At 33.5% G+C, this 13,834-nt stretch overlaps 1 protein-coding gene across 2 annotated transcripts in view; it reads right to left on the bottom strand.

Moving 5' to 3' along the window:
- LOC135196360 (uncharacterized) overlaps positions 1 to 12,878 on the bottom strand; it is a 33,105-nt gene extending 20,227 nt beyond the window's left edge. Inside the window, exons 1-5 of one of the 2 annotated variants that reach the window (XM_064223144.1) lie at positions 12,769 to 12,878; positions 10,793 to 11,013; positions 3,043 to 3,108; positions 2,227 to 2,316; positions 1,335 to 1,526 (exon numbers count right to left, since the gene is read on the bottom strand). In XM_064223144.1, the coding sequence (XP_064079214.1) occupies positions 1,335 to 1,526; positions 2,227 to 2,316; positions 3,043 to 3,108; positions 10,793 to 10,961 (517 nt within the window). In that variant the 5' untranslated portion in view covers positions 10,962 to 11,013; positions 12,769 to 12,878. Of the gene's footprint in view, positions 1 to 1,334; positions 1,527 to 2,226; positions 2,317 to 3,042; positions 3,109 to 10,792; positions 11,030 to 12,768 lie in introns of both variants that reach the window. The other variant, XM_064223151.1, reaches the window with a different exon arrangement.
- Between the last annotated feature and the right edge of the window lie 956 nt (positions 12,879 to 13,834).

The raw sequence follows: 13,834 nt of genomic DNA on the forward strand, positions 1-13,834 counted from the left end.
ATATCAAAGTGACCATAAAGCTGATTAACATCATCTACCCAATGCCAAAGAATAAATAAATAAATGCACAAATAAATAAATAAATATATTAATAATAAATAAATATATAATATATTTTATTTTATTTATTATTTTTTTTTTATTCTGGTTATATATATATATATATATATATATATATATATATATATATATATATATATATATATATTATATATATATATAACCAGAATGAATAATTAAACAATTAATAACAATTAAGTAAATAAATAAGGCAAAATACATAATTAGACAGATATATAGATAGAGAGATATAGATAGATAGATATAGATAGATACATAACACGATAAAACCATACAGCTCGCCTCTTCATCAACACAATCCAAATTTGATGTATTTTTTCCTGGCAACTCTCGGTCACAAATGAACATCAAGTCTCCAAAATACCAGAGAGTGGGTGTGTATAGTATGTCATCAGGTGATTTGCCAGACTTCTCGGAGCTTTCCAGTTTTCTGCAGGAACTACGAGGACAGCTGATTTTTTTGGGTCACATCCTGCCTTGTGCACTGAGGGTCAGGTTCTCTTAGTTTTGCAAGTAATTCCTCGATACCCATATTTCTTGAATTCTTAATAGAATTATCTGTAGATTTGACCTTCCACAGTGCTTGGTGTTTCCTATATATTTCTATGAAATCAACCATAATTTCTCTATCTTTGTCTTTAACTTGGAAATATCTCTTTGTCAGTGAAGGAAGGAGCTGCTTAAAGATGTTACCACCTCTAGAATTGGAGACTGCTGCTTGTTCAGACATTCAGACTTTAACAAGTTCCAGCAAGCTCCGCTCACAAAAGTCAGACCAGATCAGACATCCTTCCAACTCATTCAAACACGTTGGTCCAACATGTTTACCCCTTTCACACGTTCAAACATACTCTCAAACAGCATGTTGTCAAACGTGTTCATGAACATGTTGGACCGTTTGAAACCCCAGTCGCACTAGATGTAGTATATTAATATAAAAAAAAAAAAAAAAAAAAAATATTTATATATATATATATATATATATATCATATAATATATATTATATATAGTAGAATATATATATATAATATATATACATATTATTGTATACATTGTCCCTCAAACAAAAAATGGACCACCATGTATGGAAGTTACAGAATTCAGGTAAATTACACAAATGTCATAATTAACAAGACTAGATCTACCTACGTTTGTGGATATAGATGCCAAAAATAATATATATAGCGAGAGTTATAAGTTTTTTTTTTTTTTACAAACTATTCACATGAGACAGGAAAAAATAGAGGCCATACTTGTTGTCGATGGTGTTGTAGCTGTAGTTTCCGTGGTTGTGGTCGGTGTCATCGATGTGCTTGTTGTTGTGACACTTGGCGTTGTTGTAGGCGTTGCAGTTGTTGTGTTTGTGACACTAGGCGTTGTTGTAGACATAGTTGTAGCCGTTGTTGTAGGCTGGATGGTAGTTGTTGTGACAGAAAGCGATGAAACTTTTAACAGAGAGTAAAACGGATTAAAATGAAAGTCATTAGCCAAACAACCAGGATTCCTAATCCAGGATTCCTAAACTAGGATTCCAAGTCAGGGATTCCTAGTCTGGGTTTCCTAATCAAGGATTCCAAGTCAAGTATTCCAAGTCAGGGTTTCCTAATCAAGTATTCCAAGTCAGGGATTCATAGTCACGGTTTACTAATCAAAGAATCCAGGTCAGGGCTTCATAATCAAGGATTCCAAGTCAGGGATTCCTATTCATGGTTTCCTAATCAAGGATTCCAAGTCAGGGGTTCCTAGTCACGGTTTCCTAATCAAGGAATCCAGGTCAGGGTTTCCTAATCAAGGATTCCAAGTCAGGGATTCCTAGTCAAGGTTTCCTAATCAAGGATTCCAAGTCAGGGATTCCTATTCAGGGTTTCCTAATCAAGGATTCCAAGTCAGGGATTCCTAGTCAGGGTTTCCTAATTAAGGATTCTAAGTCAGGGATTCCTATTCAGGGTTTCCTAATCAAGGATTCCAAGTCAGGGATTCCTAGTCAGGGTTTCCTAATCAAGGATTCCTATTTATTAATAATAATAAGATTATTTCAGTGATGAAGCATAGAGTTGTTGCTCCCATTTTGAAAAGATTCATCCCCCCCACCCTCCTTTTTTTCTCAAGTTGATAACTTGCTCACTTACTTTCTGGTCTCCTTACCATCGTGAGTATAAGTAAACGCAGAGGCGTCGTCTACGAGTTGGGCAGGATCGAAGGCTCCTTCGACGAAGGAGCAGTCGGTGGTCCCAGCTATTTTGGAAAGAAAGAGAATCCGACACACACACAAATATAAATGTATGTATATAAATAAAAACTCGAAAATAAGTCACTTCATTAATTTTAGGACACTTTTCAATTCATTAATTTTAGAACATTTGTCATTTCATTGCATTGCTTTTGAAAAACAAGTTATTTCTCATGGATTTAGAAACTCGAAAATAAATAATTAATTAAAGAACCTGAAAGTAAGTCAATTCATTAATTGAAGAACCTGAGTCATTCCATGGCTTTAGAAACTCGAAAATAAGTCAATTCATTAATTTAAGAACATTTGTCATTTCATTGATTTTAAAAACCTTTGTCAATTCGTTTCTTTTAAAGAATTGTCATTTCATTGCTTTTTAAAACTCGAAATAAGACAATTCATTAAATCATTGCTTTTGAAAACCTGTCATTTCGTGGCTTTAGAAAATCGAAAATAAGTCATTTCATTAATTTTAGAACATTTGAACCAAACAAAAACTTCTTTTAGTTTTACTCTGAAGATTGAAAAAGAGACCCACAAAAGTTCTTTGCATAACGTGGTTACTTATAATAAACACGTTATACACAGTAATTTTGTGGGTTTCTTTTACAATCTTTAGAAGATTTGTCATTTCAGTATTGCTTTTGAAAACCTAAGTCATTCCATGGCTTTAGAAGCTCGAAAATAATTCAATTCATTAATTTTAGAACCTTAGTCATTCATGGCTTTACCTGCGTTGGTCTTGACGCTGACGGCGGAGCACACGTCATTGATCAGGCACTTAACTCGGCACGAACCTGAAAAAAGACACCTTAGGTCACAATAGAGGGGAATTTTTATTCACACACACCTTCAATTCAGTGAATAAGGATTTGGGTTCACGTGGGAGTAGTTTTATTAGTTTATTTTTCCTTAACACGAGCAGAGCAATGAAAGAAATGTGGGTCCTTTCATTTCGTATCGACAGAGTTGAAATTCTGATTAATCTTGCGTGAGGAGAATGGTTTCGGGTGCCAGTGTCATTTAGGGTGTTTAAGTTAACAAAACCACACGTACACATACACGTAATATATATATAATATATATATATTATATATATATATATATATATATGTGTGTTATATATATATATATATATATATATATATATATATGTGTATATATATATATATAGAGATCTATATATATATATATAATATATATATATATTATCTAAATTTTATTGTATAGATAAATAGATACACATAATTATATATTTATATATAAATCTCTCTCTCTCTCTCTCTCTCTCTCTCTCTCTCTCTCTCTCTCTCTCTCTATAGCATACCCATCAATCATATTGACAATTGTGCTCATGAACCACGGGCAACGGCCACCGTGCACGCTTTTTTGTCTGCAGTTTTTTTCTCTCGGCACGTCTTTTTCTGTCCCCCCTCAGATCTTTAAAAAACGACTGAGGCTAGAGGGCTGCAAATTGGTATGTCGATCACCCACTTCCCAGGCGTCAAACGCACCAAATCGCAGCCCCCTAACCTCAGCGGTGTTTAATTTAGTTAAGGTTAAAGTTAGCCATAATCGTGCGTCTGGCCACCACGGTCGGCTGAGAGTTTCATACAGTATTATACCAAGACCACCGAAATATGGATCTCTATTTTCGATGGCCTTGATTTGAGCGTCTTCGACACCGGGAAATATGGTATTTTCAGCTGCCCATAAATAAAAAAAAAAAAAATGAATATAAGGTACCAACGAAACGACCGTGAACTAATAATGTCGTTTATCATTCTCGTTGCCAATTGTGCCAAGGCGCCTTTCCGCGCAGAAAGAAATAGAATAGAATGAAAATATAATGACAGCTTTCGCCAATGAATCAGGCTATTTGTCATCAGCTAGGCAATAAATTCTCCCTGACTAACCTGACGTTTAATGCCAGTTTTCGTTAATGAAATATTTCTCTGTTTTACTCCCAGAACGTCAAATTCCTCGCGCTCTTTTGAAGACGCCTTCTTTAGTCCTTGCTGAGTTAGCAGACTTTCTCAGGGAAGCGGAGTAGTATTTGACATATTTTCTTCACGACTTTTGAGTCGAAGTACATTTCGTTTTCCTATGACCGGACTATTATTGAATGATGTTCCACGTATCCGCTTCGCCGAAAGGCATTTAGTCGACAGTCTTTTCAAAAAGAGTTCTTCTTTCCATTAATATTATTATTGCCATAAAAACTCAGGTTAAAAGCCAAAATGACTTACCAGAGTTTTACAAACTTCTTTTATAGCTGTGTTCAATCCAGAGTTTCACAAACTTCTTTGATAGCTGTGTTCAACCCAGGATCTAAAGAATACTTTAGAAAATGCTGTGGTGTTGGAAACAAACTACTGTAATAATGATTCATTCTTGTTATACTCTTTAGCTAAGAAAATAGAAAACGATATTATTTTCCCTTAATTTATGAAACTGAACAAACATTTTTTTTTCCACTAATTTATGCAACTAAAAAATTATATAGACACGAGGGGAAAAAAAACAAAAAATCCAGATCTGGCTAAGTCGTGATGAGAAAAGGAAGAGTTTACATTGTCCTTCAATCTTTGCACGTCTAGGAATCTAGGAATTGATTTGCTTCTTGGTCGGTTATATGAAGAGGTCCTTTCGAAATCAAAAGCATGTGAGTACCACAAGTGGTGATTATCATAATAGAAATACTTCTGGTGCCATGCTAACTGCAGTATTGTCATCTGCCACCCTGAGAAGTATATAGCATTGAAAATGACCACGTTGCTCAACAGTAATAATGTACATTACTCTTATGGGTTTCAGAGACAGTTTTGGGCAATAACTCGGTAACGAACACTCGTATCAGAACGAGATTTTGCTATCGTGTATTGTAAAGAATAAAGACACTTGTCCCCGTACCAAGAGGCAAAAAACTCCATTAGCCAGAAATGGATACGAACACAACAGTAAAAATCTTTGCCTACCCCCCTACCTTCTTCCCTCACGTTCCCTTCTCTCTCTTCTCTGAAAGTTGCTTCAGTTTAAACTTATTTTGTATGATTTTTCTATCTATCTATCTATCTAATGATATTCATTGTTGTATATATCTAACGATCCAGTCGGTTGTTAGCTGCCAGTTGACTGATTTATTTATGCACCGATCCTCTCTCTCTCTCTCTCTCTCTCTCTCTGTGTGTGTGTGTGTGTGTGTTAGTGGTACCTATTATATATTGTTATTAGAGTGAGAGATATTTGAATGTACGGTGGAGCAGTAAAACGATAGACACTATGATTTATGGTAAAGCGACTGTTATATGTGCATCAGTATAATCAAGGGCTTAACTCTAATGAATGTCCGGTAGAAAGGCTCAATTTTTGGTTTTAACAGAGTAACTATAACCAGTTACCCATTCAAACCAATATGAAGGCAATTGGCGGCTTTTTCATGGCTTAAAAAGTTGAAAAATTGCGTGACAAACGAATTTCTGCAACCGTACCGACAGTTAAGTTCCGTGGTGGGTATATCTTCTTCACCTTCGTAATACAAGTACTATATCGTTGATACCCTGAGTCCAAATGAGAATTACGAAGAAGGTAACCAACCACAAGTATAACAGTCGCTTTACCATAATTCCTAGTGTCTATCGTTTTACTGCTCCACCATACATTCAGATATCTCTCACTCTAATAAACAATTACAGTAGGTACCACTACCACAGAAAGAGAGAGAGAGAGGAAGAGAGAGAGAGAGAGAGAGAGAGAGAGAGATGAGCGGATCAGTGCATAAATAAATCAGTCAACTGGCAGGTAACAACCGACTGGATCGTTAGATATAAACAACAATGTATATTATTAGATAGATAGATAGATAAATAGAAAAATCATACAAAATAAGTTTAAACTGAAACAACTTTCAGAGAGAGAGAGAAGGGAAGGTGAGGGAAGGAAAAAGGTCTGGGGTGGCGGTGGAGGTGGGGGGAGATGGAAGAGGGAGCGTTTTACTGTTTTGTTTGTATCCCTTTCTGGCTAATGGAGTTTTTGCCTCTTGGTACGGGGACAAGTCTTTTATTCTTTGCAATAAGTGATTCACGATACCCTTATCAATTACGGCACTGGGTGTAATACACTATAGCAAAATCTCGTTCTGATACGAGTGTTCGTTACAGAGTTATTGCCAAAAAACGTGCTTGCACTGTTTCTGAAACCCAGTAGTAGCCTTACGTGAAATTGTTTTGGGCTTTTTGTTGCCAGAACAGGCATGTTTACAATTTCGACTCGATATTCGTCAGGTGTCAGAAGTTATAAAGAGTTTGCTAGTGAAATGTTAAGGCTCACCTGACTTTATAGCATAAACATTAGAAAGTTCCCATAACATCGATGGCGTTATATGGCGTTAAAACAACTTTCAAAATATACAGTCATCTAACTTCAAACTGTCACGTTTTTTAATGAGTTTGCATTTTTGATCCTTTACAAAATATGTACCGAAGTTAGAAGCTGTTGGGGTTCCAAGTAGATTAAATTTTTGACAGTGATTCAGCAGTTACGGCCAACGACTCACTCTCTCTCTCTCTCTCTCTCTCTCTCTCTCTCTCTCTCTGAGCTAATTTGCCCTTTGAAACCCTCTTGGACTCTGTCCATAAGAAAGAACAGCAGTCCAAAAGGGTATATCAGCTGAAGATTTAAAAAAAGTGAAAGAAATAAGGGTTTTTAGCTTGAGATTTAAAGAAGGAAAAGAAATTGACAGCAGTCCATAAGGGCTATCAACTTGGAGGTAAAAAAAAAAGGTAAAGAAAGCACAGCAATCTATCACAATAAGTTTAGATTTTTAGGTCCTGCTAAAACACGCATATCTACTGATGGAACACTGTTTACCTGCTTGTCACGAAAAGCATTTTAGTCGATAGTTCCAATCCTGACTTTCGACAGTTAACTGTATGCCACTAAACAGCAAAGAGAATGAGGTATTCGTTATTTTTTTTTTAAGTATAGATTCTATTTTTTCACATGCTCCGTAAATAATCATGTTCTTTGGTCCTTTCTGGTTTTCTGGTAGTTTTTGTGCTCTTGGATGAAGCTTTCAACATGCAAGCATATTTACTTGCGTGGTTTAACCCCATGACCTTTTTTTTTTCATTCTTTTTTTTCACCCAAACCTCTTCATCAGCCATTTAGATGTAAATGTATCGTAGATTGAACCGTTTTTTTTTACAAATACAAATTAGTTCTAATTGTGCCAGTTGTCTATATGTAGAATATTTAGAATACAAAATGCATGGGGAAGAGAAAATATAGTAAAATTCTCTCTCTCTGTATATATATATCATATATATATATACTATATATATATATATATATATATACATATATAATATATAAATATATATATATATATATATATATATATATATAGTATATATACATTTCAACCTGCTTTATCACATCCTGTCTACATTTCTTCTTTTTAGCTTGTACACATTTCCTGTGGAGAACAGAGGAATTTCTTAACTATTTTCAAGCATTCGCATACAATATATATATATATATATATATATATATATATATATATATATATATATATATACATATATATATATGTGTGTATGTATATATATTGCTCTGTATATAAAAAGATACACACTTACTATGTATAATATATACATATATTGTATATATATATATTATATATATATATATATATATATATATATATATATATTGGCAAGAAAGTACATATATGTTGAGTTTCTATCACTTTGTGTCAGTCTTCTGATGGTGGCTTAGCAATGAAGCCAATACCAGTCAGGGTCTCTCTCTCTCTCTCTCTCTCTCTCTCTCTCTCTCTCGTCTCTCTTCTCTCTCTCTCTCTCTCTCTCCACTGTCCCCTGTGAGGGAACGTTGCCTATCGTCTCGACCATCTCTTATGTTACCACACGTTATTATAGTATAAGTACATTAGTTATTGAATAATAGGTCATTTGTATTAGTAAAAGGTTATTTAAGAAAGCAGGCATAAACTATGACATAAGAGATAAGAATAACACAATTGTATGTATGTTACATAAGAAAAATTAAAGATTTTTCAGATTTGAATCTGTATACGCTTTTACAACCCTTAATTGTAAATCTAGGATTAAATTTAAGCCGGATTTTGGAATCAAGGACTTGACATAAGGAAGGGGGACAGATCAAAATACACGTTATTGAATTCATTTAAATAGAAATGCCTGATTTTCCTAATTATGTTAGGTTTAAATTCCGTCTCGAATCCGTCAATGGTATAGATAAAATTCGTATAGAGTATGAAATTTTTTACATACACAAGTCTTATGCATGATTACCTCACCTACCCCCAAAATCTTATATATAATATATATATATATATATATATATATATATATATATATATATAGATATATATATATATATATATATATATATATATATTATATAATATACAGGGTGTCCATAAAGTCCCAGTACCATTACAAGTATTTTTTGCTTGTAATGGTACTGGGTCTTTATGGACACCCTGTATATATATATATTATATATATATATATATATTATAGATATATTAATATATATATATTAATAATATATAATGATAATAGAATATATTAATATATATTCATTTAAGTGAAAACAACCACTGGATAAATTGGATTGGTAGTTCAGTAATTACAAGATCAAAAGATGTCTTATCACGAAATCTTTTAGAATCTGCCATAATACAACTTACTTCCCATTGTAATTTTAATATTAGTCGTGGCCTGTTTCATTTAGACCCTTGTATTTGTAACATGTTTAAGAATGACCTCAAAGATATAATCACAGACTTAAATAAAAATTAGTTGCCTTAGAGATATTTTCTTTGTATATGTAAGTTTAATATGTTTTGTGAATAAGTTTTTGTTCACCAAAGATCTGAATGTGGTCAGCTGTCGCCCTGTATAATCCTTTAATTATCTTGTCCCTGTGTGTGAGCAGTTGGACTTAATCTTTTTGTTCTTAAATTGTACCCATGTTTATGCTTGTTTGGAAAGGTTACTCATTCTCCAGGTGTGTTGGATTCTAGGTACTAATCTCCTTATAATCCCTATCTGTCACTTATACGACCTTGCCTGTACTCTCAATTTCTCATGTAAGTCAGTTTGTCTGCTAAGTAAAGGACGTTGAGTAGAAAGATCTTGCAGACTCTCCGTTGTTTATCTTCCCTTCTTTTCTTATACCTTTATTTATGGATTTATCACGTTCCAAACTTTCGTGATTCAGTTTCACATACATACATACATACATACACATACATACATACATACATACATACATACATACATATATAGTATATATATATATATATATATATATATATATTATATATATATATATATATATATGTGTGGTAATACTAAATCAAAATACATGATTACATCCCATATTCCAAAATATGGTCGCTCACTTTTCCTAAGGAATCGTTTTAAACTTTTCATGTACTATAAAAATATGGTTTTATACACAAGTCACAAAATTATTATATACCTCCTTTATCCCAAAGCCTGGTTCTTCATTTTTCCCCAAAAAAACGGGTCTCATTTTTCATATATAAAATCCTTTGTTTTAAAGACAAGTCACATGATATGATTACCTCCCTTATCCCAAAAATGTGGTTCCTTATAAAAATGTGGTTCATAATTTTTCCTAAGGAAAATGAGGAACATTTCGTATAATCCTTATGCACAAGTCACATAAATGTTTACCTTCCTTATCCCAAAAATATGGTTCCTCATTTTTCCTAAGAAAATTGAGGAACATTTCATGTTATTTTTATGCACAAGTAACATGAAATGATTGCCTCCCATATCGTAAAAATATGGTTCCTCAAGTTTCCTTACGAAAATGAGGAACATTTCATGTTATTTTTATGCACAAGTCACATAAATGATTACATCCCTTATCCCCAAAAATGGGGTTCCTCATTTTTCCTAAGAAATATGAGGAACATTTAATGTTAATTTTATGCACAAGTCACATAAATGATTACCTCCCTTATCCCAAAAAATATGGTTCCTGAAATTTCCTAAGAAAAATGAGGAACATTTCATATTAGTTTTATGCACAAGTCACTTGAATGATTACCTCCTTTATCCCAAAAAATATGGTTCCTCAAATTTCCTAAGAAAAATGAGGAACATTTCATATTAGATTTATATACAAGTCACTTGAATGATTATATACCTCCCTTATCCCACAAAATAAGGTTCCTCATTTTTCCTAAGAAAAGTGAGGAACATTTCATACTAGTTTTATGCACAAGTCACTTAAATGGTTCCTCTTGTTTCCTTAGGAAAATGAGGAGCATTTCATATTATTTTCATGCACAAGTCACATGAAATGATTACCTCCATTATCCCAAAAAATATGTTTCCTCATTTTTCCTAAGAAAAATGCGTGAATTTAGAAAGGAACAATTCTCTGGTCACTACTCACATGACGAAGGAGCGTTTGGCCACTGGTAGTGAACAGCTGCCCCAGGGAGCATCTTGTACTGGTGGATCGTTGCTGGGCTCGTTATGCAGGAACTCTCAGGAAGGAGGGTTACCAGGGCCACCCACAAGACCACCATGGCCTTAGGAGGGGTCCTCGGCTTAGGCCCCATGGTTATTTTGGGGAAGATGGCGTGGTTATCTTTCCAAGAGTGGGTTGCCCAGCTGCCAAAATTGAAAACTGTGTGATAAAAATATTTCAAAAAGTGCAGCTGGTATTAAGGTTTTTGTACATAAATTATATACATAATCTGTGTACCTAAATGCACACTATATATATGTGTGTATATATACTTGTGTATATATATATACATACATATATGTATAACTGAATCACGGATGTTCGGAAAGTGATAAATCCAAAGATAAAAGTATAAGGTACGAAGGAAAGATAAACAACAGAGTTTTTGCAAGATCTATCGACTCAATGTCCTTTACTTAGCAGACAAACTGATTTACATGAGAAATTGGGAGTACAGGAAAGGTATAACTGACAGATAGGGATTATAAGGAGATTAGTACCTAGAATCCAACACACCTGGAGAATGAGTAACCTTTCCAAACAAGCATAAACATGGGTACAATTTAAGAACAAAAAGATTAAGTCCAACTGCTCACACACAGGGACAAGATAATTAAAGGATTATACAGGGCGACAGCTGACCACACTCAGATCTTTGGTAAACAAAAACTTATTCACAAAACATATTAAACATACATATACAAAGAAAATATCTCTAAGGCAACTAATTTTTATTTAAGTCTGTAATTATATCTTTGAGGTCATTCTTAAACATGTTACAAATACAAGAGTCTAAATGCAACAGGCCACGACTGGTTGTTTTCACTTGAATGAATATTGCATTTAAGTGAAAACAACCACTGGATAAATTGGATTGGTAGTTCAGTAATTGCAAGATCAAAAGATGTCTTTTCACGAAATCTTTTAGCATCTGCCATAATACAACTTGTTTCCCATTGTAATTTTAATATTAGTTGTGGCCTGTTTCATTTAGACCCTTGTATTTGTAACAAGTTTAAGAATGACCTCAAAAATATAATTACTGACTTAGATATATTTTCTTTGTATATGTATGTTTAATATGTTTTGTGAATAAGTTTTTGTTCACCTAAGATCTGAATGTGGTCAGCTGTCACCCTGTATAATCCTTTGTCTTGTCCCTGTGTGTGAGCAGTTGGACTTAATCTTTTTGTTCTTAAATTGTACCCATGTTTATGCTTGTTTGGAAAGGTTACTCATTCTCCAGGTGTGTTGGATTCTAGGTACTAATCTCCTCATAATCCCTATCTGTCACTTAGACGACCTTGCCTGTACTCTCAATTTCTCATGTAAGTCAGTTTGTCTGCTAAGTATAAAAGACGTTGAGTCGAAAGATCTTGCAGAAACTCTGTTGTTTATCTTTCCTTCGTGGCTTATACCTTTTATATATATATATATATATATATATATATATATATATATATATATATATACACACACACACACACACAGGGTGTCTATAATGTTCCAATACCATCATAAGTATATATTCTTCAGAATGGTAGTGGGACTTTAATGGACACCCTTATATAGATATATATATAGAAGATTATAGAGTAATTATATATAATATATATATATATATATATTATTATATATATATATATATCCTTATATCGATAGATATAATAATATATAGATATATATATACGTAGATAATATTATTGATTATATATATATATATATATAATTATATATATATATATATATATTATATATCTATTATATATAATATATATATATATCGATATATATATTATATATATATATATATATATTATATATATCTAACATACACATATACAAATACATATGCATTCACTAAACACCCAGTCCAAAATAAGATTGTAATACTTTACCCAAGACCGTTCCAAAATGCGTTCTGTAGGGTCACGCTTCCCGTAGAAGAATGGAAGTCTCATTCAGACGTTCAGTGCTAAACCCTGATTCGTCGCGCGCAACAGGACTGACACGTGCCGGTGTGAGCACAAAAAGTCGAAGAAAAAAAATCTAAGAATTGCGAAAGTTGTAAGGCAGCAGATACAGAAAAAATAGAAATTCTTTACAACTTGACATTTGCCGTCATGGATGATATCGTGGCCACGATGATATTCCTTTTATTAAGTCGTATTGAGAGATGAACCTTATTGAAAGAGTAGGTACGACTGGAGAGACTACAGTGGCATTTGTGTTATTTTAATGAAAATTGTAACATGTAGATTTACAGTAAACTGCTTAATTTTAGGCATAGAATGAATACATTCTGTCTTACGCGTAAATATATTTTTAAAAGATTATACGAAACATAAAACAAAAACAGAATGCATTTACAATAAATAGCGACAAAACACAGGGAAAGGAAAGAAATGCTTTTGCCGTTTGATGTCTGTATATTTATAAATCGGTATAAAACAAGTGTTTTTATGTAAATGATCAACGTCAATGTTCTTATTTCAAAGAAAACGAAAATTTTCAATCAAAGAAAACCTACCAGATTAATATTCTATGGCTCACTATGGTAAAAAAGATACCCCTACTAGAAACTACGTATATTGAGCTTGTGCATAAATATTCTAGAAACATCTGGCTTGTATTGACTCCGATTATGCTGGCAAGCCAGCACGGGCTCTTGCTCAGAAAGTATGTTGAGCCAACTTAGGAGATGAGGGAGAGACTGAGGGTGCCAGATGTCAAAATTATATAATAATAATTAATTGAGCATTAATTGAGCAGAGTACGAGAGTAGATTCACATCAACCGTGCATTTGACCTCTAGGCCAGTCCCATACGACGCTCCTGATTGGCTGTTGATAGGCTTATCAACAGCCAATCAGGAGCGTCGTAAGGGACTGGCCTAGACATCGGATGCACGCTTGATGTGAATCTACTTTAGTACTATGTAAGAGGCACTGAAAACACAGCAAT

The sequence above is a fragment of the Macrobrachium nipponense genome, chromosome 23, assembly GCF_015104395.2.
Source record: "Macrobrachium nipponense isolate FS-2020 chromosome 23, ASM1510439v2, whole genome shotgun sequence".
NCBI classification, from domain to species: Eukaryota; Metazoa; Arthropoda; class Malacostraca; order Decapoda; family Palaemonidae; genus Macrobrachium; species Macrobrachium nipponense.